Below are 26628 nucleotides of genomic sequence, written 5' to 3'. Positions count from 1 at the left end.
AATGACAACAGTTATGGATTTCAAAAAACAGAATGATTAGGAAACAATGAACCACTTCATTTTGATGTACACAGTATACGTTTACAGGAACTTTTCGTTTGGTTCTAAGTACCATTGTCCAAAAATAACATTTTGAAATCAGCTGGTCTTCTTTCACATCCAACAATGCACTTTGATGTTCTGGAAATGGTTGAAACTACATTGTTGAATATGGTTGATTGGATTAGCCACTACCAGCCTAGTTGTAAAGAGTGTCTAGGAATATTTTGGTATGCCTTCATTTTCCATATTTGGTTTGATTTTTAAAACTTACATACTGTTTTAAAAATCAACCTATATTTGTTTTTATAGGGATACCAGAGACCAAGTCACTACATTGCAACCCAAGGTAAGAGTTTGTGGAAATAAAGACATTGAAATAAAGACGTTAGGCATGATTTTCCAAAGTGCTCCTTTGGATGTCTATATCACCAATACAGATAAAAAAGAGAGAAAAGTTTAATTTCTATTTTTGTGAATTTGGTGAGAGAGAGTCTTGTTTGTTAATAGCATTTATATACTGCTACTATCAAAAATGACTGTTCAAAGATAACATAAGTAGGCATTATTTAATTTCTGACAAGTTTGGGTTATAAATTAATTAGCATGCCTGTTTTATTCAGTTAATTTTCCACCAAAAATGGGTAAAGAATTGCAGTGGGGAGGGATCCTGTTCAATTTCAGTGGTGTGATCTTGGAAAGAAGCTCCATGCCCTACAGAAAAGGAACCTTGGTCTCTGATGCTATCCAGTATCTTTTATCCATGGTAGCCAACCAAGCACCTTGGCAAATACAGGACATGTGAACAATAGCTCTCTCCTGGTTGTGGTTATTCAGAAGCAGAATATTGTTCTTGAACCAGGATTTAAGGCACAATGACTGATATCAATAATCCTAAAAAAAAAATTTGCCTATAAGAAAGAAATATTAACAAGAGCTAATAAAAACAAGACTTATGATACATGAGTACCAACATTCAAAATGGAGGGCCAACACAAATCTAGGCTTATTTCACACCCAACAATTCTCATATTTTTCCAACATGGAAATAAGACAGAATGCTTGTTGGCTTATAATAAATGATGGTAACAGACAATTAAGTCAAATAATAAATATTGTGATAATCTTTAGGGCTGTGCAATGCTTCTTCAAAGTATACAAAAAAAATTGTGTTCTTTTCCAGTAGTATAAGTTCTCATTGGAAAAGATTAAGCTGATTTAAAGAGTTACTGATACCTGTGTTTCCCCGAAAGTAAGACAGGGTCTTATTTTTTTTGACACCCCCCCTCCCCCCGAAATAAGCACTTGGCTTTATTTTCGGAAAGGTCTTATTATTTTTGAGGTGCAGGAGGTGGCGAGCGTGGTCACCTCATGGCTGCTGCTATGTTGCCATATTTTCAGGGAAGGCTTATTTGGGGGGAAAGGCATATTTTAGCGCATGTGCTCAAAATCCCAATTGGGCTTATTATCTGGGGAGGTCTTATTTTCAGGGAAACAGGGTAGGTACATTACACAACCTGAACAGTATGATTTTCCAAGTGTTAATGAGCCCATTCAAAAATTCCATTAATTCTCAGATATTGGGCTTTGTTTTGGGGTGGTTATTTTTTGTTTTTTTGCACTAAAGCAGCTGCAGTAGCTTCGTTTTTATTTTGGTTTTTTAAAAAAAACGAATAACCTGGTTTTGGTGAGATATTTCAATACTAATTATTAATGTGGAGAAGTTTTTAAAAGATTACTGAAATCATTCATACCTGCCTTCAATACCTGACAGCTATTTTAAAGATAGTAGCTTTATAGGATTCTTTAAAAATTCATTTATAAGCATTTTCTTTGCCAGGTCCAGTGCATGAGACAGTCTATGATTTCTGGAGAATGATATGGCAAGAACAGTCAGCCTGCATTGTTATGGTTACAAATTTAGTTGAAGTGGGTCGGGTAAGTATCTCCTTAGAAACTCCAAACCACATTAAATTTTGTAGTTCCATTGCCAAGTAAAACAGAAGCAAAGAGAGGAAGAACAAATGCCAATATTTAATACCTGTAGTACTAATGAGTTATCCACCTTCTAGAAGCAAATAGAGAATTAAGTGAAAAACATTTAATATAAACAACTTTTCAGTTTTCCAATGCCTCCTCTTTTGTTGTACCATTCTTAAAAGCACCAAACTTTTTTATCCTCTAATCCATTCATTTGAGACAGCAGAAAAAGTCAAATAATTCTTTAGATGATATATTTTCCTTTACAATTAAAAGTAAAAGCAAAACAATTGAGTGTAAGTAAAAACGAATGGGTAATCTTTAATAATATGAAAGCAAGGTCATAATGCATAAACTAAGAAATATATGGTTATTATATTGATAGGCATTTTAAAATGCTTATTCCACCCTTATTGTTTCACCATTCCACCCCCATATTTCCATTTATGAGATACAATCTACCACTAAATAAAAACAATGATGTGTTGTGCATGATCCAGTGATTCATAAGGTTTCTTTGTTTGAGAAATATTTCTATCCTGTTGATCGTAGGTTAAGTGCTACAAGTATTGGCCTGATGACACGGAAGTTTATGGGGACTTCAAAGTTGCTTGTGTGGAAGTGGAACCACTTGCAGAATACGTTGTCAGGACATTCACCCTTGAAAGGGTAAATATTTCTGGATTAGAGCTTCCTGTTATTTAATTGAAAATTGCTGTAAATTTATTACTTTATGATAACCAGTAAGATTTATGTAATATATCCAAGCCATTCTTTAATCAGCCTACCACTATAGTACTTACAACACCTGAGCTGTAACACACTCATTCTGCTATGCCTAAGCTGTTTAAATCAGGGGTGTCAAACTCACAGCCCATGGGCCAGATGCGGCCACCCCCACCCCCAGTTTAGCAAAAGAGAAAAAATTCCGGATATGTTACGTGATGGCAATGTGATGACGTGATGTTGTTTTCTATTCACATCTCTGTCAATTTAATTTCCCTCTTATTTTTTTCATTGTAGAAGCAGTGTCTCACATGTCTATTAATTTTATTATCAAACTAATTTTCTTGGTCATATTTTATGTCTTGTTATTTCACAAAAAAACAAAATGCTTTGAAGTATTTTGCTATCAGTTCAAACATGTATCTGAGAATAATGTCTGACATATTCAACATGCTAAATAAACACACAACATGCAAAAGTTTAGTGATCCCATCTATCTAGCTTATCTATCTATTATACATACATACAAAGGCTCCTGATCTTTGGAACATACCCCACCCCACCTCCGGAGTAAAATCTATTTCCCCCTACTGACCTTCCCTAAGGGCCTGAAAACCTGGCTTTGCCAATTGGCTTGGGGCCCCAGTGGGAGAGTGCCACACCGGACGTGGTTGATGGGTTAATTCTGGGGTGGGTTTCAAAAAATTTTACTACCGGTTTGGTGGGTGTGACTAGATGGGGGAGGCGTGTGACTGAGTGGGCATGGCCAATTTGACATCACTCCCTTCCCCCAGCCCTGCCGAAGCCTGCAGATTGCTTCTGGAGGCTGGGGGAAGGCAAAAACTATTTTTGCAAAGAAACAGCCTTCTGGGACTGGCACGCGCACACCATTAAAAAAGGAGGGGAAAGTACATTTTTTCAATGAAGATTGTTCTGTGCATGTGCAGAACAGAAAATAAAGATGGTGCCACCCAGGATAGAACGGGTATGGTCACATGTCTGGCCAAGTTACTTCCTATTCGGCGGAACTGTTCCAAACCAGTAGGAACCTACCTCTGGATTAATAGAAAATCCCACCTTAACTCCTGCACACTTTGTTCTCTCCCTCTTCATATTTTTACCATAACTTATAATTTTATTGCTATATGTATATTTGTCTTTATTCATTGGTTTTAACTTGTAAGCCATCCAGAGTTTCCTTGGGTGAGATGGACAGCAAATAATTTTAATTAATAATATTAATACATATCTTAATTAGTCTTCATTTATATACTATATGGTTGGTTCCTTATAATTTCAGTACCAAAAAAGTTGCATTATAGTCACATGAATATTGTTCCTATGTTTATAATCCTGTAATCATTTATAGAAAATGGATTATGAATTAAGCCACTTTTTATATGTCTTATTCAGACTTAAAAGGAAGCAAGATTTCTCCACAAGAAGAACCTCCATTCCCAAACCACAAGCTCTTTATTCATTGAAATTGGGGAGTTTCAGATGCTTAAGTTAGCCTTCACCAGCTTGATGTGCTATTTTAGGACTGAGATACGATTCCCTTATTTCTCGCCCTTGCTCTTTGGGGAAGTCTGGTTTAAAATTTGCTGGTTTGTAAAGGAAAGTTTTAATTCTGGTCTTGTCACCAGTGGTTTCCTTCACATATGTTTCTGGTTTCTTTATAACTGTAAAACAGGACTACACAAGCTTGAGGTTTTTGTCAAGGAACTCAAATAGCAGAAACTATAGCAAGCTTTTATGATTCATGGAACTAGACCATTGTATTTTTGATTCCAGTTTCCAATCTTAAGTATGTTTCTCTCCCTTCATGATATCTTACTCACCTGTATACACGTCATTGTTCCACTTTAGTTAGACATAAGGGTATATCAAAACTTTAAATTGTTTTAGTGATCACTCTGTTTCAATGGGATCATAAGAGCTACTTTCACATTAATGTAGACTTCTGGACTATTTCTTTAAAGACTAAACTTTTCTTTCTAACTTACCATAAACTCATGAGATGAAAGAAAAATACTCTTGTTATCATTTTCCATTTTGACAGAGAGGTTACAATGAAATCCGTGAAGTTAAACAGTTCCATTTTACTGGCTGGCCTGATCATGGAGTACCTTACAATGCAACAGGCCTTCTTTCATTTATACGCCGTGTAAAACAATCTAATCCCCCAAGTGCTGGGCCTATTGTTGTGCATTGCAGGTGTGTAGAAAAGAGGTAGATGCATTTTCTATCATTCTTGATGTGTGCATGATCTGTCAAGTTTTGTGACGTGTTGTGGTGTGATATAAGGTGAATGGATCAGATGGCTTGACTTATTATTTCCAACTGACTCTTTTGACAGATAACTCCATGATCTAATTTCCAATAATGTCTGATTTAGTTTCTGTGTTCTAAAGTTATCTGGCCTGTTTTGAATACTACTAAAGCATAAGGTGCTTTAGATCAGTGTCCCAACCTGGGAAGTCTCAATCTATAGTAAATTACAGTATTATGAACTTGAGGTTGGCAGTTGTTTGTTTTTATAGACTACATAAAATAGTCTATATAAACAACAGTTTTACTTCTTAATAAGTAGGGAAATAATTCAAAATAAGAAATATATAAGTTATTAGTGAATCTAAACTTATAAGTAATTATATAAAATAAATTAAATATTTTCTCTCATTGCTACTTTTTATCCTACATTGCAAGACCTATAACTTGCTTATGAAAAGTATTAACATATTCCTCTGCTAATAATTATTATTACCTGCAGAGGAGGAATTAACATATTCCTCTGCAGGTAATAATAAACAATACTATGTTTTATTATTTCCTTCCCTTATTTTAACTTCGTTGCAAGACCTTTGTAGTATCACATGCTTGGATGTTTTTTTAAAAAAAAACATAGAATTTAACAAATGAGTTTTGCCAGTCTGATCTTATATACTAGACTAACTTATTTAATGAATACATTTACTGTAATGCAGTAAATAGCCTTCATATTTTGGTTATTAAGCTAAATATAAGTGTTAAGTGTTACAAGTGTTAAGTAGATTGCTAGCTGGCTTAAAACCATGTTCAAATAATGCTCCTCATTAACCTAGAAGGAAGTATCAAATGAGATGTCACATACTTCCATTCTAGACATGTATATATTGACATTTTCTATAATGACATGGAGGTGTAGAGGATGCTTATCAAAATGTTATGGTCTAGATAAAGAAAATTAAATAAATGTTTAAAGAAATTGGTTGGAAACAACTGAATGGAAATTGGTTAATCAAAGCTCTCATTCAGAAAAAAAACAAATCAAATATAACCTAGACTGAGAAGGAGGATTCAGATGAAAAAAAAATATGGGACAATAAGGATCTGTGGACTGTCAGCATTTTCTTGATTAACAAGGCAAAACCCTGTGGAAATTTATTTCCCAGAACATGAAGTCTGAGAGTAGGTTGGCTATAGCAAAAAACATGAAGCCATTATGAAATAATTCCCAGGAGTGCTGAATATCAAATACAAATTCTGTTTATATCAACCTGTGTTCAGATTTCTTTTGCCAAGAAGCAAAGCTGTTTTTAGTAGGAGATAACATTTCCATCTGTTTCTTGTTTCACTAATGGCCTGATCTGATATCAAATTGCTGACTTTTCACTGAATGAAAACCAACTTTTACAGGATCTAGAAACTAAGTCCTAGCGAGATGGAAAGTTTTGCTTTGCTTTGAAGAGGAAAAACTAAGAACTATCACATATCCCTTCAAATACCTAAAAGGACATCACACAGAACATCAATACTGTACTTTATCTTTTGTTCTGGATAGGAAGGCATGGAATAATAGTAAATGGTGTTAGGAAAAACATCTCTCATGGTCAGGACAGCTTAAAGCAGAGGTGGTATTCCACCGGTTCGACCGGTGGCGAAAATCGTGGATGGCCATGCCCACCCACCCCACCTCAATGGCATCCCATTTAGGACCTTTTTTTGCCAAAAGTGAATGCACCAAAGTGCGTGCTCACATTTATGAACCAGTAGGGGAGGTAAGTGAATACCACCCCTGGCTTGAAGGTGGAACTAATTCCCCAGAAGGATAATTTGCTTCCCTAAATGATAGCGTTGAAGCAACTTGATTTTGATGAGGATATGGAACCAGACAATGAGCTAAATGGTACCTTTAAACTCTACGAATTATGAATTTAGCTAAAGATATGCCACAGTTTTACATAGGAATGGCTGTTGGAAAACAAAACTCTGATCAGATGCAATCTCTTTCGAAAGGGTAGAAGTTTAGAGAGATTTTTTTATAAAAATAGAATTGGTCCCATAATGAAATGCATGCTATAAATAAATGAGCGAACAAAGCAAAACAGAAATCAGCCTTTTTAATTACTACTCTCAGAATCAACTTATTGAATATTTTATGAATAAGTTATCCTTGTTGAAAACTTATTCAAAAGATTTCCACTGGAAATGTCTGTGTCACTTTAACAGAGAGAAATGAGAACAGTACAAGTAAACTGTAAAAGTAATATCAATATGTCTCACTTAACCAATTCTAAGCCCAATATTTTTTTTCTGCTTTGCAAAGTAATTACAGTATGTTCATCAATAACACTAAAAATGCCTATCTAATTATGTCTTTACTTTAGCCAAAAACAATTCCTATTTCACAAAGTAAAATACTGGATTTTAAGAAAATACAAAACAGATGTTTCATTAGGCATTAGATTTCTGATTTATTTGGGATGCTTGTATTTTTTTAAAAAAAATATGTATGTTTTCTGATTTACTCTAGTGCTGGAGCTGGACGAACCGGATGCTACATTGTAATTGACATCATGTTAGACATGGCAGAAAGAGAAGGTGTTGTAGACATCTACAACTGTGTCAAAGCCTTACGTTCACGACGTATCAATATGGTACAGACAGAGGTATTGTGCTGCTCTGGATCAATGGTCCAATTCTCATGTGCAACTGGTTCAAGACCAGCTAAATCAGGGGTGTTCAAACTTGGGAACTTTAAGACTTGTGGACTTCAACTGCCAGAATTCCCCAGCCAGCCATGCTGGCTGGGGAATTCTGGGAGTTGAAGTCCACAAGTCTTAAAGTTCCGAAGTTTGGACACCCCTGAGCTAAATAAAGAATGTGAATAGAGAGCAAGACAGATCATTTTGTGGAGGTGGAAAAGAAGATAAAACTGACCTTTGTTTATTCCCTTTCCAAGCATCCATCCTCTTCATATATTTCAAAGCTTCTCTCCTTAAAACGTTGTATTGAGGGTCATCTGTGTGTTTGTATATATGCTCGGAATACATTTACATGGAAACTGTGAAGAGAGAGATAGTTGTTGCATATCAAATTGTAGTTACTTTTTACCAATGTTTATAGTACCGTATTTTTTCGGAATATAAGACGGAGCTTTTTTCCTCAAAAAGGAGAACTGAAAATCTGGGTGCGTCTTATACACTGAATGCAGTATTTCTTTGCCTCCTGAAACCCCAACCCTTCACCAAAATGGCCATGCTTAGCTTGTAGGAGGCTTTCAGAGAGCTCCTGGGGGCCGGGAGGGCAGAAATGAGCAAAAAAATGGGCCATTTTTTGCTCAATTTTGCTTCCCCCTAGCTCCCAGAAGCACTCTGTAAGCTTCCTAATGTCCTTTTTTTGGGGGATATTTGCAGAGTGCAAAACCTTTTTTAAAAAAATTTGCCTCTTCAAAACCTTGGTGCGTCTTATACTCCGATGTATCTTATACTCCGAAAAATATGGTACCTTTCCTTCTCCATGTGTTTTCAGGCAATAGGTTGTACTGTATGTCTTATGCTAACACTGCAAAGCAGTCAATATTTTTAGATGCAATATAATGTGGGTAAGAGGTTATCATGGCACCAGCCCAATTGATGTTGAAAACATTGCAAAAACGATCTCAGCACTGAACTGAACTGAAAGTTACATCCAACACAAACAAAATAAACTGCTAGCAATACAAACACATCAACTTCATTTTACTTTTTTTTTTTTACTTTTATTTGAAACGTATCTTTGGCACTTTATCCTTATTTCCCAGCAATGCATATGGTTTTTGTATAACTAGCTAGAAAAGATTTTGCAAACATAAAATAAAAACGTTGAAAATAATGAGATGGGGAGGATACCTCCATTACAAGGCAAGATTATAGCAATTGGAGCTCTACAGCTTAGAACAAAGGAGGCACATAAAAGGGAGATAAAATTACACATGATATGGATATCACGCCTATTATTCTTTCACTGTTAAAATTCAAGGTCATCCATTGAAACTATACATAGAAATATTTAGGACTAAGAAAAGGAAATAATTCTTCATACTAAACATCCATAAACTAAGTACTATGGTTTACAACAGTAGTTGTAAAAATAGCAGCCAATTTGGATGGTGCTCAAAGGGCAGATTCATGGAAAATCAGGTTATCAATAGCCATTAATATTGATGCCTGATCATTACCTTCTGGACTATGGGCAGTACATCATAAATGGTGATTGTTAAGAAGCAATATTGGAAGGATGTTCCAGCCCAAGATGTTCCAGTTGGCCACTTTAGGTACCTGATCCAGTGGGGCTTCTTACATTGTTAACCAAAATGCCTGTGATCATCCTATCCTGCAGACCTTAAAATTAAAATAGAAAAAGCACTGAAATTGTTATACATTGACACTTAAACATATCAAGTTAATGTTATGATATATCTCAGGAGGGAAGCACAAACGTAAGCAATATATCACTATGTCAGACGTCTGTAAGCAAAACCGGTCAGGAATAGACTTTCTCGGTCCTTTGGGAAACTTCTTGACCAATTCTTTCTTGTGCCTTCCTGAACTGCCTGCACTCTCATTATTCCCATTTTTTAAATATGGGGAAAAGAACAGAGTTTCTTTCCAATCAATGGAATGTCAACAAAAAGGGACACTTTGTATGGCTTACATCATCAGACTTTGCCGAGAAGCAACTTCAGCATTTGCTGAGTCCGCAAATTCTACAGAAATTCTTGATTTGGGAATTTTGTTTCTGAATTTTTCTATTTCTAATACGCTCTCCCATCGCTGGTCATGACATGACATTGTCATTTTAGTAATAAATATATAGCAGGTAATCCTCGACTTATAACCACAATGGAGCCCAAAACGTCTGTTACAAAGCAAAACAGCTAAGTGAGTGAGTGACATTTTTGTCACAGTTGTTAAGCGAATCACTGCAGTTGCTAAGTGAATCATGTGGTTGTTAAGTGAATCCTGCTTCCCCCATTAACTTTTTTTGTGGGAAACTGGCTGGGAAGGTTATAAATGGTGAGCATGTAACCCTAGGACAGTGCAACTGTCATAAATAAATGCCAGTTGTCAAGCACCCAAATTTTTATAACGTGACCATGGGGATGAAAGATGGCTATGACTCACTTTTTTCAGTTGTCACTTCGAACAGTCACTAAACAAATGGTTGTAAATTGAGGACTACCTATACCAGTGATGGCTAACCTTTTTCGTACCTACATGCCAAAAATGACACGCAAAACCATCCTGCGAGGAACATGTGGTTTCACTGGCCTTTGTGCACGCGGGAGCATCAAAACCCAGAAAAGCAGTGTTGTATCGCACATGGGTGCACTAGCACCCAAATTTCCGATTTATGACATGGGCCCGTCAAACAGCTGGCCGGCGCTCCCGCATGCACGAAGGCCAGCTGACCGGTGTGCACGCCATAGGTTGGCCACCATGGTCCTATACTTTCAAGCATACAATTTTATACAACTATAGTATACCGGCAAAGTGCTGGCGGTATACTATACTTTTCATAGATGCAAGCGAGCAAAACATAATAATTCTCCAACATTATTTCTTTAATTTTGCCATTATTGTTGGGATTAAAATTTGCCATTCTTTAAAATGTATACTGATTGAATGAATATTACTTTTAAAACAGTACTGTATCTTAAGTTGGATAAGAGAGATCAAAATTGTTTTTTTAAGCTTTCTTGAATAAGGATGATAATGGGAAAGTATCCAAAGGAGAGATTTCATTCCTTTAAGAACCATTGCTGGATTCAGTAATTAAAGACATCCTGTGGAATGTTAGAAAAAACATCCTAACCAATGAAATCAGCTCAACATAGTTAGCTGGAGAGGTGGTGGACTTTCTTTTATTAGATGCTTTCAAGAGGCGCTACACACCAACCAGGTGCTGTGAGTTCTGTAATTGGTATTCCTACACCGAGCAAGAGGTCGGATTCAGTGACCTAAACAATCTGTCCAACTGTAGGATTCCCAAACTTCTTCTGTTCTTTCTCTGGCAGGAACAGTATATCTTTATTCATGATGCCATCCTGGAAGCCTGCTTATGCGGAGAAACTGCCATCCCAGTCTGTGAATTTAAAGCTGCATATTTTGACATGATTCGAATAGACTCTCAGACAAACTCATCACATCTTAAAGATGAATTCCAGGTACATTCTTTGGTTGGTGTCATTTTAAAAACACAGTTTCTTCGCTTCCTAAAGTACGGAATGTTTTGTACTCCTGTGTCAGATTCATAATGCATTGTCCTCTTCTTTCATGGTGTTCTTTCACGTCTGGATATGGAGAATATCGCTGTGTGATTTTAATCACTAGGCTGTCAGTTCATTTGTATGTGGATTGTATGTCCATCAGGAGCAATTTTTGCATTTTAGATAGGTGTAAAATACAGGGCATGAATTTTACATGATGATTTCCAATTCCGTATAAACAGATTCTCCTTCCCTATTCCTGACTAAACAGAAGTAAAAATGCTTTTGCTTTCTTTGTGGCTTTTGCTTTCGTTGTCACCTTGCCTATATCCCTTATGCCCAAATCTGTTTGAGTTAATTACTCAATGTCAAAATAAATATTTATTTTGCCTTGTAGACCCTGAATTCTGTGACTCCTCGGCTGCAAGCCGAAGACTGCAGCATAGCATGCTTGCCAAGAAATCATGACAAAAACCGCTTTATGGATATGCTGCCACCTGACAGATGTCTGCCTTTCTTAATTACTATTGATGGTGAGAGCAGCAATTACATCAATGCTGCCCTTATGGATGTAAGTGACTATTTTCTTTGACTAGATGAAAAATATGCAACAGAATTATTGGTACTTGAGGAAAAAAGATTAATTCACACTTATTCTGATGTGCAGTAATATTTTTAATCAAGAACCTAAAAGTATTGATTTTTCTGACGATGAATATTACATGTAGTTTTGAATTTTCTGTAGTTTTTTTTTTTAAGTTGAAAATTGCAGAGGGGAAATGATAGACCTTGGATATTTTTATATTTTAATGACAATTTTTATATTTTAATGACAATCACTTCCAACCTGCCAAAGGACTCGTGGTTATGTACACCTAAAAACCAAAACAGTTATTTTCTGCATGATAATTAATTCATTAGTATTTATACAGTTATTATTAAAATTTAAAACAAGTATCCCAAATGATCTTAGCCTTGAAAGGCCCTTCTGAACAGATGTTCTTTCCCTTCAGAAGAGGTTAGAAAAATCGCAAAGAAAGGAAAGAAGAGATCTCTCAGCTTGCTGCTTGCAGATCCCTTCTGAGCTTTTCGTAAAGTCAGAAGCAAGGAAAAGTGAGAGCTCAGATTTCCTTAACTTTTCTGGGCAGTACAGCATGGAACTCTGGACCTATAATAGCGTCTAGAGCATGGGTGTCAAACTCAATTTCATTATGGGCCACATCAGGGTTGTGTTTGATTTCGGGGGCTCGGGGTGGGTGTAGTCAGGGTGGGCATGGCCAGCTCAATGTCACTTGTGTCGGGGGCACCTTTGGTGGCCCGACCAGTCTGCCAGTGAAAACGGGCTCTCAAGCTCTGTTTTTGGCTGCAATGGCCTCCTGCAACCCTCTGCCTAGATAACTAAGTCTAATTCTTCTGCTGCAAAAAGAGAGAAGATTCAGAAGGAAGTAATAGGAGTACATGCTCACATTCACTGTTTCTGATACACACCAATCATCCCCATAATCCAATTCTCAGTTAGCTTAAAGGAACTAACTCATTAATCCACCTCTTGACACCCAGCATAACTCTAAAACAAAAGCTGGTAACTGTTCATGGTCAAGGTCATTCTACCTTACGATCTATCATGAGGCCAAATAAATCTATCATGCTCTTTTTCTCCAAGACAAAGAAGTAAACTAAAGTGAAAACAAAACCTAACAAGTTCCTTAGTTCTGGCCATGATTTAATTTTTTTTAAATTTCCTACTCCCATCCTATCTGTCTCAAGACGAAAGGAGTTAATATATTGTCTGTTTTTGTTATTATTCTGTTGCTCGATCTGGAGAATGGTGCAGTAGTTGTGTAAGATTTATTCACTTATTTGAAGAGGGGGATATTGCTGCCTGCATTTCTCTTTTATTTGTATTTTATCTATTTTTAAATATAGAGCTACAGACAACCTGCTGCTTTCATTGTCACACAGCATCCTCTGCCAAACACAGTGAAAGATTTCTGGAGACTAGTCTACGATTATGGCTGTACCTCTCTCGTGATGTTAAATGAAGTTGATTTAGCTCAAGTAAGATCTTGATGCTCAAAAAGTTTGTGCAATCCACCTTAAAAGGACTAGTTTTTTTTTCAGTAGAAAATTTCACTCATGTTCAGTCTGAAATGGTATTAATGTTCTGTATGCGGTACATTGAATAGACATCTGTACTACAGATGCTTCCACATAGATACAAATATACTGTATATGTGCATACACATACATAATATACATAGACTCATGTATCTTCCTTATAGAGTTTTAGATAAATATTCCTTTTTATATCTAGTATTTTCCTGCAGGTGCTTTTGTTTTTATCAACTGAGTGTTGATCCATTATTTGAGACAGGAATTGACCAACCAACTTGTCACCCGAACCTGACATCATGGGCTAAGGGAAAGTGACTGGCTCAAAGTCATTTTCTCTCACCCGGCTTTCATGCCTTAGGTGAAAATAGAACTCACAATCTCCGAATTTCCAGTCTAGTGCCTTAACCACTGAACCAAATGGCCTCTCACATTTAGAGGTCTATAGATGTACATACATAAATGCATACATACCTGTGTGTGTGTGTGTGTGTGTGTGTGTGTGTGTGTGTGTGTGTGTGTATTCCAGCATAACTTTGGAAAACCTTGAGCAATTTCAACCAAACTTGGTGCACAGATTACTACTCTCTGGAAACAAATACTGTGGCGATAAGACATCCCTAACACCCCCTTGGAATGTCTGTTCTGTTAATTGCCTATTGTGCTTTAAGTCTACCATACTGCCTTAAAATGGCGTCTACTGTACAGCGCAGTGGAGTTGCCATGGTAACGGCTTCACAGTACTCCACAAGGGGGCTCCCTCTGGTAAGGGGGAAAATTCAAGATTAGAAATTACTGCGATATTCGTGGAGGGAGGGTTGGGATTAATTAATTCCCAAGGCAGTGCCGGGTTATCAGCTAGTAGATAAATACAAAAAGAGTATGTGTTCACAGTAAAATCTAGAGCATTTCTGAGAATGCTTGGATACCTATAGCAAATTATAAGGAACATCTTTTACATAAATGGACATACCTTTGGGGTCCTAAATACACAAACATGATTATAAAATATAATCATAATGTAACTAACTAGCCAATGCATTAAATTCAACTGAATTCCAGACTGAAGCAAGCCCATTCAGACAGAATCAGGAGAATCTAGACCTGATCCTTTCTGAGGTTTTCAGTATTATTCGAGATGAATAAGCAAGCAGAAAGCATGTTGATAGATATACATTTCTCCATGAGCCTGTGAACTAAGAAACACTACTTGCATGTAGGAGTGGCAAGAAAGAAGAGCACACTGAAATCTAGATTTAACAGCCCTTGAGGAGTAGAACATACATTATTCCTGAGCCACAAATTATTTATTTTATTTGCAACTGTTTGTGTTATTTGCATAATGTAAATATACTAGGCAAATGACATTAATTGATGGAGTAATTTGCCACAAATAATATACCTGCTTTATTAAAACTACTTTGGATATAACAAACTAGTCTGCTATTTCAGGGAGATGCTTCATAGGAAATCTGATCTACACTATCCAAAATCTCCTAAATGGACATCTGTTAAATTAAGGTTTTACTTTGCTAACTTTTACTCACATAAATGATTTTGCTAAGACTTCAGTCATGAGCTTTCATGAAGCAATGCTGAATGTATCAAACCTTTGTTCTCTCATTCGGTATTATTTACTGATACTCTTTCCCAGTAATGGTGTTCTATTCTCTTCACTACCGGTTCGGTACTGGGAGTGTGTGCGTCTGGACACATCTGGGCATGCACAGAACCTTCTGTACATGCACAGAACCTTCTGCACATGCACAGAAGATCCATGATGACATCAGGGTGTGTGGACGGAGCCTCACGCCGCCACCACTACCGGTTCACTCGAACCAGTGTGAACCGGCCCCATACCACCCCTGCTTTTTCCTGGGAAAAGGAAAAGTTTGATTTTCTGGAAAATATTTTGATTTCTTGGATTTTGGGATTTTGGTATACTGTAGCAGTTGGTGCTGTATCAGAAAGTACTGGGCATTCAATTGTTTTGTCTCAACTATAGTTTTTTTGTTCCATCACATCTATCATTCACCCTGTTTACTGTATTTTCTGTCTTTAGCCTTAGTTGAGCATAGGAGCCATGGTGGTGCAGTGCTTAGAATGCAGTACTGCAGGCTAATTCTGATGACTGCCAGGGGTTCAAATCTCACCAGCTCAAAGTTGACTCAGCTTTCCATCCTTCCGAGGTCGGAAGGATGTATCCAGATTGTTAGGGGCAATATGCTGACTCTGTAAACTGCTTAGAGAGGGCTGTAAAAGCCCCATGAAGCAGTATATAAGTCTTAAGTGCTGTTGCTATTACTAAATTCTTTAAAATTTATCCACAATCTACACCCTGAAGCTATTCTTCTGATATCTACAGTACAGGTTTCTTGCCTAGGAGTATGGAAATGGTATTAGTATTGAGCATTTAAAATAAATAAATGGAAGTAGGGAGGAAGGGAGGGAAGGAAAGAAGGAAGGAAGTAAAAAGTATATCACCATGCTCACATCTCTGTACTCCCTTCTACAAAAAACTTTTCTATTTTTTTAATGTTTCAAGTTTCTAAACTAGGGTCATCTCCATTATGTATTTTTTTATAGCAGTGCCTCACTTTTTGTGCTTTAGGCTATACCTGTTTCCTATTTTAGAAGATCCAGATACTGTTCTTGCATAAAGATCCATTAGTGAATTAATCTGAAATACAGCAATACAGAAATACAAATAAAAAGAAAAAAGCTATGATTTTTTAATCTTAGCCAACTGATCTAAGATTTGCAATTTGAGTCCCCAATTCTACTGGAAAATCTCCATATTAGTACAAAGTAAACTGGGCTGTTTGTCATGCTATCAAATTGGCCCAGATATATTATTATCCATGCACACCCTTGCTGGCTATTATATATTCTGTACCATAAAATAAAATATTTAATGTAAAAGAGACTGCTAAAAAGAAGATTTCATATATTGAACCTGTTGCCCTCCTTCCGGAAGTGAGCCAGTTTAATTAAGCATGAGAACTGTGAGCTCCATCAGCACTTGCTTTTGGGAAGCAATTAATGGAAGAGTTGGGTAATTAAAACTGCTTTACCATGCAAAAATGGAACAATGTGAACTTTTTTTTCCAATCTTGTGTTGTTGTATTTGCATAATGATTAAGCTATCTGATGTGATTCTAATGTCTTACTTAGAAGACACCACAATGTATGGTGATTTAGCACAATGTCTAAAGCTACTTAAGTTTTTACATACCTTTATTTAATATCACACAGGGTTGCCCACAATATTGGCCAGAGGAAGGGATGCTGAGATATGGCCCTATTCAGGTTGAGTGCATGTCCTGCTCAATGGAGTGTGATGTAATCAACAGAATTTTCAGGATATGCAATTTAACAAGGGTAAGGCATGTTTACCAAGCTATTGTGATACACTTCCGTATTCAGAAGAACTTTTTTACAAAATTAAATGGCTTTAATTAAAAAAAAAACTTACTGTATGGTAGCGATTTTCAACCTTGGTAACTTTAAGACATGTGGACCTCAATTCCTACAATTCAGTTTCTTTTAGCTACATCATTCTTGCTGGATCTGTTAGCAATCATTTCAAGAAACTTGCCCTTTCTTGAGCTTGTTCTGTTATGTATTGAATGTATATAGTTGGGTTAAGCCGTGTTAAACTGAAACTAACCTTTAGATGACCCTAACTGCTACCGCCAATTGTTTTGGAGGGAAACTTAGAACATTCATATTTGAGTGAGAATTTTCATGTATTATGATTGGTTACTAAAGTAACAAATCTGGTTCTTGCCACTACACACTTTATTCCATAACCACAAAGGCTCTGGAACTTACTCATTTTAAGTTCAGGAGCGGCACAATCTCCTTAATTCAGGTGGGTGTTTTCCTTAGGTTGGAAGTCTAGGTTGACTCTAGAAAAAATCATGGTTCCAACAGGTGCAATGAACATACCCATATCAGATCCAAATACCGCACACATCGAACTGAAAACATTGTATTTTATTTCAATCTAGCAGCTGTTCTTTGATCTGGAAATCCCCTCATCTATCTCCAGATTTTTTTTCAAACTTTTCTCAGATGTTTGCAAGAAAAGAGAAAGGAAAAAAATTCTGTAATAATTAGTATTGTTGATGATCAGATTACTTCTGCATTAAAAAAACCACATTTTACTATCTGCCAGCCTAATCTGTTTTATAAGACTTTTGAAAAGATGAAATACTTGGAACATTTTGCTTTGCATCAAATTCAGCACCTAAAATTAATCTGTGGCGTTGGTAATTGAGCTACATTTTCTCTGACAAAGATGGATTTCCCCAACCCAAAAAACTAAAGCCCTTTGGACTGTTTATAGAAATTTGACTAAATAATTGCAAACTTTTATCTTGGATTCACTATGTGAGATACAAAGGTTATAAATAAACAATATTTTTGAAGAATACTTTTTTTCCTGTAGCACCAGTGCAAATTGTGTTATGACTTAACCTACATTGCAAACCAACTCTTCTTCATCTTCACACTTTTGTAACTGTGGAGAGTAAAAGGAAATTGTCAATGTGCTTTCTGCTATCCTGCCTGATGAACTAGAAAACTAGCATGCCATTAACTTTTTATTGATCTTAATATAGCCACTCATTCTTTTGTAACATCATGGTATTGTCCATAGTGGGTATAAAATTCTTTTTTTCCCCATTAGCCTCAGGAAGGTTACCTGATGGTTCAGCAATTCCAGTATCTGAGTTGGGCACCTCATAGGGATGTCCCAGGCTCCAAGAGGTCATTCCTAAACTTAATTCTTCAAGTGGAAAAGTGGCAAGAAGAATGTGAAGAAGGGGAAGGGAGAACCATAATTCATTGTCTGTAAGTGTAATTTAGCATTTTAATCCTGACTATTTATTATCTCCATGCTGTGGAATGGAATTTCATGTAGGTGAATGTTCTAGGTATGTCTCACTAAGAGAACAATAGTGTGTACTCCTATTTCTCTAGTCAAAGAGGAATATTTCTTCTTCCCAAGAATGGTATGTGCCTTTCTCATTGCATGATAGCATATCTCATTTGATGATATCAGACACTTGGATAGTGTTATCTAGATTAATAAATGTAATGGAAACATGAGGGATATCTCAGACCACATTGTATATACTAGCCACCTCAAGCATTTAGAACTACTTTCTAAGCAAAATCTTTCCTACAACCATTGAACATTGACCAAATTTAAGTTCCTCCTTCTAACAGTCTCTCATTCTAGGCAATTTTGTTAAGCAAAGAATATATAATTTTAGGGACTGAAGTCATCTATATGTAACCATTTTTCTTTTTCTTTTTTTTTGTAATAAAATTTTATTGGTTTTTCAAGATTTATAGGGAAAAGGGTAAATGGACAGGTATACAAATTTTGGCAGTTGCAAAATGTGAGAGGCCCCCCTCCCTCCATACCCATAGTATACATTTATATATAATGCATTAGTATATAATTGATTACAATCAGCATATTAGTTCTATTATTAAATTCAATCAAATTAAACATTACAGTATAAAATCCAAATATAATTCCATTTTCACTTTCGGTCAATTTATAATAATATGATTTTCTTGTTTATTTTTGTGATCTGAGTCTTCTTGCTATTGCCCCATCTCCCTCCACTGGCAGAGCTCTGGCCCCTCCCGTGTCCTGCGTGTCCGTTGTGGTGTCTAGTGGTTTCTCTAGGAGTGTTTTATTTTTTTCCATAAAGGCCTGCGCCTCTATGGGTGAATTAATTCTAATTCTTGTCTCCTCCCAGAATATCAGCATACCTTCAGGCATCAACCATCTAAACCACACCCCTTTCTGGTATAATTTATTCGCTAATTGCGAATAATTTTTTCTTTTTTCTCTAATCTTCTTAGGGATCTGCTTCAGAATGGTTATCTCCATATCATGATATGTCAATGCTTGCCCCCTTTGTACACCCAGAATTTCATCTCTTGTGCTTTTTCTAAGGAATTTAATGTGAACCTCCCTGGGTACATTGTGTGTTCTAGCATAAGCTGAGTTCACTCTATAAACCAGGTCTATATCCCACCCCATCTGTTGTTTTTCTTTGTGTGTGTAGTCAGCCAGAATGTTTGTCATGATGTCCCTTATATTTTCCCCATCTTCTTCTATAACATTTTGAAATCTAAGATAATAGGACATTCTCTCAAATTCTAATTTCATCTGTTGGATGTCAAGATCTTTGTTCCCTTTCTGCACAGCTTCCACCCCCCCCCTCACCTCCTCCACCCCCCCTTCCACAAGATCCAGTCTTTGTGAGTTCTTATAAATTTGGGCTTGATTTTCTTTAATTTCATCTTTCATTTCCCTTAGCTGTTTCTTGATTTCCTCCTGGCCCTGTAAAATTTGTTGAAGCATTTGTTGAAAGTCCATCTCTGTAGTCTTAGGTTGCATCAGTTCTGTTATCTTTGACTGTGTGGCTGGACTGGATGTTGCAGATGTTGGAGCAGACGTGGCAAAGCCAGGTTTCCCAGGAGGTGGTCTTTTAGATGCCATCCTTTATAACATTAGAAGTTCAGTCCATATATAAGATAAACAGTTAGAAAAGAAGGGTAGCCAGGTGAGGTCCGGGAGCAGAAGAACCAGGCAGAAGAGAATCTCTCTAATAAGTCTGGCAATAGATGAAAGGTTTCCCCTAGAAAGTTCAAAAAATACCAATCCACAAGAGATTCCTCTGGGAGACACGGAGACAAAGACCGGAAGCCTGAATTTTAAAGGTGGAGTCAGGTTTCACAATTCATAAAGACAACGGAAGTGTGCCATCTTGCCCTGCCAGTTTTGGGCACAGAGGCATAACAAAGTTTTTAAAAAGTTCCAAAAGTCCTCAAATCACAGTAGAAAGTGAAATTAAATTGAAAAGAAAATCATCTCAACCTGGGTGAGGCTTCATTCGTTGGCTCTCCCCCCTCCTCCTTCCCCGGGGGCTGAGAGCAAAATTATTCCTCGCCACTTGTCCAAGGGGGGGGAAAACCCCCCTCCCTCCAGCCGCGCCTCCAGAATACTCCGAAAGTTATTTTAAGGAAAGCTGACTAATTCTTCGTGCAAAATAGGGCATGGAGAGAGAAGCAACCTCACCACACCGCAGCTGCTTCCTTCTATTGCTTCATTCTCCAAACGGCTTTAGCGAGGCGCGAGGCGCAAAAACGCGAGGCGCCCTCCGATCTAGCTCCCCGGTGCCTTGGGCGTGCGAGAGACCTCCCGCCGGCCGCCGCCGCTGCAGGAGCTCCCCGCGATGCCGCCCCTCCGGCAGGACCCCTCTGCGGGGTGTCCTGTGCCCCCCAAGGAGTGGGGAAGCCCACCGGAGAGCCGGAGCGGGCAAAGAGCTGCCCGTCGCCGCTGCCGCCGGAACCGGAACTCTCTATGTAACCATTTTTCTTCTCCTCTCTGTCTTTCTCTGTCCCTCCCTTTCCCTCTCTCCCCCTCCATCTCTCTCCTCCCATACTCCCCATCTCTCTCCCCTCCTCCCATACTCATTTTCAACATGTTGCTGTGTGGTTATGAGATAATTAGAATTACATCATATTAGGGTGAAGAAACAGAAACTGACTCCCAAATACAACAGGTCTATTGTTAGGTAACAGGTTATCAAGGGAAAAAAAAGAAGAATGATATAAAACCATAATAGGAGATAACCAAATGCTAATGACACGTCTTTCAAAAAGACATGAAGGAGTAGTGATGGGACATTTTAATTATTTCGACATCTGTTGGAAGATAAACTCTGACAAACATGGTCCTTTCAAGAAAATAATTGATGTGTCTCTCTGAAAATCCTTCAGTGGGTTTAACAAGGCATGAGCGATCAGCTCTGCTTGACTTAATCTTAATCAACAGGGAAAACACAAATGGTGGGAATTAAAGAAAAATAACATGTACAGATGAAATGCTTTATATTCAGGAATAGTGAATCTTAATGTAATCAAGCACATATGTTAAAGATAAGATAACCTTTATTGTCATTTTCCCTCTGTTGGCACTCTGGCACACATTAAAAATGAAATTCTGTTTCCGGCCCTCAAAGGTATACATATAACATGCATATAGATATGTTATATGCTCTATACATATACATAACATGCATATAGATATGCTATATACATATGTATATACCTACACCCTAACATATACATACATATAAATTACATATAAAGATCTCAATATGGTGAATCTGAAAAACCTCAAAGCAATTATTACTAAAAATTAATGATGAGAGAAACTGAAGCCCAAGGCAAACCTCACAAAAGATATACTTAAAGCACCATCACAAATAATAGGGGGAAGGAAGAAGAAGCCAGAGTGGCTGCCACAAAAAGTTGAGTGAAAAACCGAAAATGGAAAGAGGAGATAATGGAAGTGGAAAGAAGGTCGATTCACTAAGGAAAACACATAATAATAATCCATATGTGTAGAACTAATGACATGAAAGCTAAAACTCAGAATGAGCAGAGATTGATGAAGGATAAGGTGAAGAACTACAAATAGGACCTGTTTAAATGTCTTGGGAACATGCTATTCAATAACAAGAACAGGAAGAGTTGCTCAATTCCAAATTGATTCAGCTTCCTTTACAAGGTAAAGTAAAGGTAAAGGTTACCCTTGCACATATGTGCTAGTTGTTTCCGACTCTAGGGAGTGGTGCTCATCTTCGTTTCAAAGCCAAAGAGCCAGCACTGTCCAAAGATATCTCCGTGATCAAGTGGTCGGTATGAGTAAACACCGATGGTGCGTAGAACACTGCTAGAACCTTCCCACCAAAGGTGGTCCCTAGTTTTCTACTTGCATTTCTACATGTTTTCAAACTGCTAGGTTGGCTGAAGCTGGGGCAAGTAACAGGAGTTCACTCTGCTACATGGTACTAGGGATTCGAACCACCAAACTGCCGACCTTTCTGTTCAACAAGCTCAGCATCTTAGCTGAGCCACCACATCCCTTCTTCTTTACAAAGGCAGTATTTTTTATTAACCATTGTCTTTTCCTATTCAGGAACGGCGGTGGACGAAGCGGGATGTTTTGTGCTATAGGCATTGTAGTGGAAATGGTTAAAAGGCAAAATGTCATTGATGTTTTCCATGCAGTAAAAACTTTACGGAACAGTAAGCCTAACATGGTAGAAACGCCGGTAAGTTATGTTTTTCTGATCATCAGATAAACAAACGCATGAAAATCATATAAGTCATCTAAATAAAATCATTTCTCTAAGACACCTAGAAATACAGACTATGATCAATTAATTATTAACAAAGCATTCTAAAATAATTAGAATACATCTAGAATGTAGTAATACTGATTTATAGCTGTATAAGTATTCCCATGCACTCAATGTATGCTGAAGTCAAAGTCTCTAGTCACCACTGAAAGTTCTAGGCCTTTTATAAATCTGAGAGATGGTAGTTCCACAGTAATCGCTGGAAACATCTTTCTCTCTCTTTAACTTCCTGTCCCAATTTGACTCATGAGACAGACTTTCGGGCAATTTTGGGTTGCTGTCATCTCAATGCTAACTAAGAGGAGTGATTGGAGAAGATAATGTAGCTTGTAAAGATGAGTTTTTGGGGAGAAGGCATCAAATTGTTTCTTTTTAATCACATATATGGTTTAAACAAGGGTCCAGCCTGAAATGCTAATTTTTGTCAGGAAAATTCCAGACAGTTCTGTGGAATTAAAATAGTTTGCTATCCAGACTGGCCTGGATTTACCTATCTCTGCCAAATAAGATACATAGAGAATTTCCAATCTTATAGGAGACATCATCCAAAATTCATTAAGATGTGCTCATTGCCAGTACTAATTTGAAACCTATGAATCTGTAACCTGTGACTATTAAAGGCCATTTTTTTTAATTCTTTGAATTCAATTTCATAGCAATCATTCAAATGTAAGGTAAATCAATCTACACAGCCCAATCTCTCAAATTATGGAAACAATCCTAACTAAAAGCAATAAAAATTAGAATCCCATATCAACTCTAGTGCTTCTGATGTGGGACTTTTTAAAACAACTGACATCCTTCAAACAGAAGAGGCATACCGTAATTAGCATATTTGCCTAGTATTTGTTTTCCTAAAATATTGCAGCATATAAAGTGGGAAAGAGTAAAGAGTTGGAAGCAGGAAGGTAAATCAACAGGCATGAGGATGAAAAGGCAAAAAGAAAGGAGAAACTTAGGGTCAAGTTTGGGGCAAGAGAGGAGATCTTATAGCCCTTGAACTCCTATCATTCTTGGCCAATTATGGCAAGAGTTATAGTCTTGGATCAATTTGTGGAATAACATGACACACCTCTTCTATGAAAAATAACTTATTTTCCCCTTTGGCTACCACCACTACAATTACGTATAAATCCCTTTTGCATCTTTCCATAGCAGAATATTCCCACTAGTAGATTTATGCACTGGTTTTGTTTTGTTCTGCCAGACTGGAGGAAGGCAGTTCCACTGATCTGTACTTTGTATCTTCCCCACTTATAATTTAAAACCACTTCAAAACACATACTTTATAATCAGTGTTGTTTATTTTAGTATTTCTATCCTGCTATGATTTCTAACAGCTTTGATTATACGTAAAAGCACAAAGCAATGGTGCTGTTCTGTTACAATCTGAGCAGCTGCCAAAGTGGGGTATTTTCAAGGTCATGTTTTATGTGGGCAAAATGCTTGATCGCATCTCCAGAAGCTGTTAAGCTGGGAGAAGGAACCAGCCAAGGAAACCAGCCAAACATTTACACCTGACTTCCACACAGCAGTAAATTATTTTAGATTTTTTTTTCCACCCTTCCTGTTGAGTGCTGTGGTTTCTACACCTGGAAGGAAGGGTAATTTTAAAAAAAGAAATAATCAGATAAAGAGTTGACATTTCTTTTCAACACTCAGAATATTGTTCCTTCCAGATCATGGGCCTTGGTAAAAGATATATCTGTTAGGAAATACACATTTTCATAACCATATTATGACCTATATATGTTGACTTATTCACATTCTTATTTTTTTTTTATTTTTGGGGGGGAGCTTACATTAGATTTGCTAGACTTAGTTTTATGATTCATTCAGTTTGGTGTAATACCAGCTATAGTATTAAAATTGAGGTTTGTCAGCTGATCAATGAATGTTGTTATTATTATTATTATTATTATTATTATTATTATTATTATTATTATTATTATTATTATTATTATTATTATTATTATTATTATTATTATTATTATTATTATTTTGAAAGAGCAGAACTATCCTTTGGTAGACAAATAACTAGCAATGAGCATCATAATGAGATATGAAGCCATTGATAGCGAGGAATTCCAATTATTATTAATTTTTAACAAAAATCATGAACAAATATAAAAACATGGTGAGTTAAGAACAAAATATGCAATTAAGTCTATGGAGCAGTAGTGCTTCCTTCATTTTCTTTCCTTCACAAATGCAATGTAACTTTTGTGTTTTTTGCTCTATTAGGAACAATATCGTTTCTGCTATGATGTCGCACTGGAGTACCTTGAATCATCTTAATATGAAATGATAAATACAATCAAGTGAACCAAATAATATGAAATTTAATAAACTGTGTTTTGGCATCTGCTGTTGAACCTATGAAGAAACGTTTTAGTGAAAGGGAGACTTAATTTTTAAATGCAAAAATATTTTTCTTAATAAATGGTGTAAAGTATATATATATATGAGAGAGAGAGAGAGACTGTTGTTCTGTCCCTGTATACAATCTGAATATAGTGCCACAAAAATAAAGAAGAGTCAAGGCAGAGCACATCTGCTATTCAAAATAAAACTGTCAGTGTTTGCATATTCCACTGTCTCTCAGCTACATTAGTCCTGTCATCTGTTGCATGTATCTATTCTACTGAATGTTTTATTTCACACTTGTTCTTAATTTCATACTGTTAAAAGTTTTTTAAAAACACTGTGTACAGATTGATAATCTGTAGGTTTTACGTGCTGCAAGAATATAGAGAGAGACAGATACAGCCACACATCCCGCAACCATTTTTTAAAAATGGCGTATTTTATTTTACTGTGCAATGACAACCTGATCAAAGTTCTTTATAAAGAAATTCAAACATAAGCCAAAGACTCAAATGTAAATATGTTTATATAGGAAAGAAAGCACATTGTATTTATTATTTACTGACATTCCTTTTATGATGGTTGGACAGAACCATTTTTTTTCTTAGAAACATTGTTGCTGAAATCAAGTGTAAATGATTTTTGTAGATTATTTTTTGTATGTATTGTGTAAGTAGAAGGAGAGAGAATGAAAATATCTTTTATGGATAAGCCAGAAAACACTGATATACTTTTTTGGTTGGTGTGTGTACACGCTTATGAATGAAATTCATGTAAGCAAGAAGAAGAAACCAAACATAAAACTTCTTTCTCAGACTATATAGAGGTGTTTTTTTTCCAGTTTATATAATAAGAAATCAAATAGAAACTGCATATATATATATATATATATATATATATATATATATATATATATATATATATATATATATATATATATATATATATATATATATATATATATATATATATATATATACACATACATACATACACACACACACACACACACACACACACTTTGGGAGTTTCGTTAATGTTTTAAGGAATACGTGGGTTAATAATGAATGCTTGACACACAGAGCAAGTACAAAAATAAATAAAAATGCAAGTTAATAACATTTATTTTAATGTTTACAGTTGAGGCACAAGTTTTAGGCCACCACACCAACACATTGTTCTCTTCTGAAATGCTGGAGGAATCTTCTGGTCCTCATTCATGACTTCCCAGCTGAGCCAAGAAATCAGCTTTGGTCCAAGACTTCAAGAAACTCCAGCTTTTCTCCCAGTGGTAGCCTAGATTTGTGGAAATGGTAGCTTTGTGTTCTGACAAAGCCCAAATGGATTGAATCAATTCAAGAGTTAGGTGATAGCTTTGGTATGTTTTTTACTTTGCTCTTCATATGCACATTCATAAGCCTGGACATATTTTCATAATGAAAAAAAAAACATTTACTGTGTCCTGTTGATTTTTTTTATCAAGAGTAAATGATAAGGTGCTGATGAATATACATGTAAAATAAGAGTGAATTAAAGACGTTTTATAAAATATTAAGTTCATGTGTCCTATTTTAATTACCCTTATTTCTTGATGAAAACACATACACACGCACACACACACACACACACACAGACAGACATTACAGTTCCCTT

General features: G+C 36.5%; 1 protein-coding gene across 7 annotated transcripts in view; it reads left to right on the top strand.

Annotated features, from left to right (window-relative positions):
- Positions 1-25852, top strand: part of PTPRK (protein tyrosine phosphatase receptor type K) — a 415019-nt gene extending 389167 nt beyond the window's left edge. For 4 of the 7 annotated variants that reach the window (XM_081941536.1, XM_081941531.1, XM_081941534.1 and 1 more), the window contains 12 exons: positions 352-388; positions 1880-1977; positions 2572-2688; positions 4808-4962; positions 7541-7676; positions 11066-11215; positions 11655-11828; positions 13184-13315; positions 16625-16750; positions 18063-18226; positions 22386-22521; positions 24853-25852. In XM_081941536.1, the coding sequence (XP_081797662.1) occupies positions 352-388; positions 1880-1977; positions 2572-2688; positions 4808-4962; positions 7541-7676; positions 11066-11215; positions 11655-11828; positions 13184-13315; positions 16625-16750; positions 18063-18226; positions 22386-22521; positions 24853-24906 (1479 nt within the window). In that variant the 3' untranslated portion in view covers positions 24907-25852. Of the gene's footprint in view, positions 1-351; positions 389-1879; positions 1978-2571; positions 2689-4807; positions 4978-7540; positions 7677-11065; positions 11216-11654; positions 11829-13183; positions 13316-16624; positions 16751-18062; positions 18227-22385; positions 22522-24852 lie in introns of all 7 variants that reach the window. The other 3 variants (XM_081941530.1, XM_081941529.1, XM_081941532.1) reach the window with 1 other exon arrangement.
- The last annotated feature ends 776 nt before the right edge of the window (positions 25853-26628 follow it).

Source organism: Natrix helvetica (assembly GCF_964273705.1).
Source record: "Natrix helvetica genome assembly, chromosome: 2".
NCBI lineage: Eukaryota > Metazoa > Chordata > Lepidosauria > Squamata > Natricidae > Natrix > Natrix helvetica.
The sequence above is the reverse complement of the archived record's forward strand: the minus strand, read 5'-3'. Positions and strand labels throughout refer to the sequence as shown.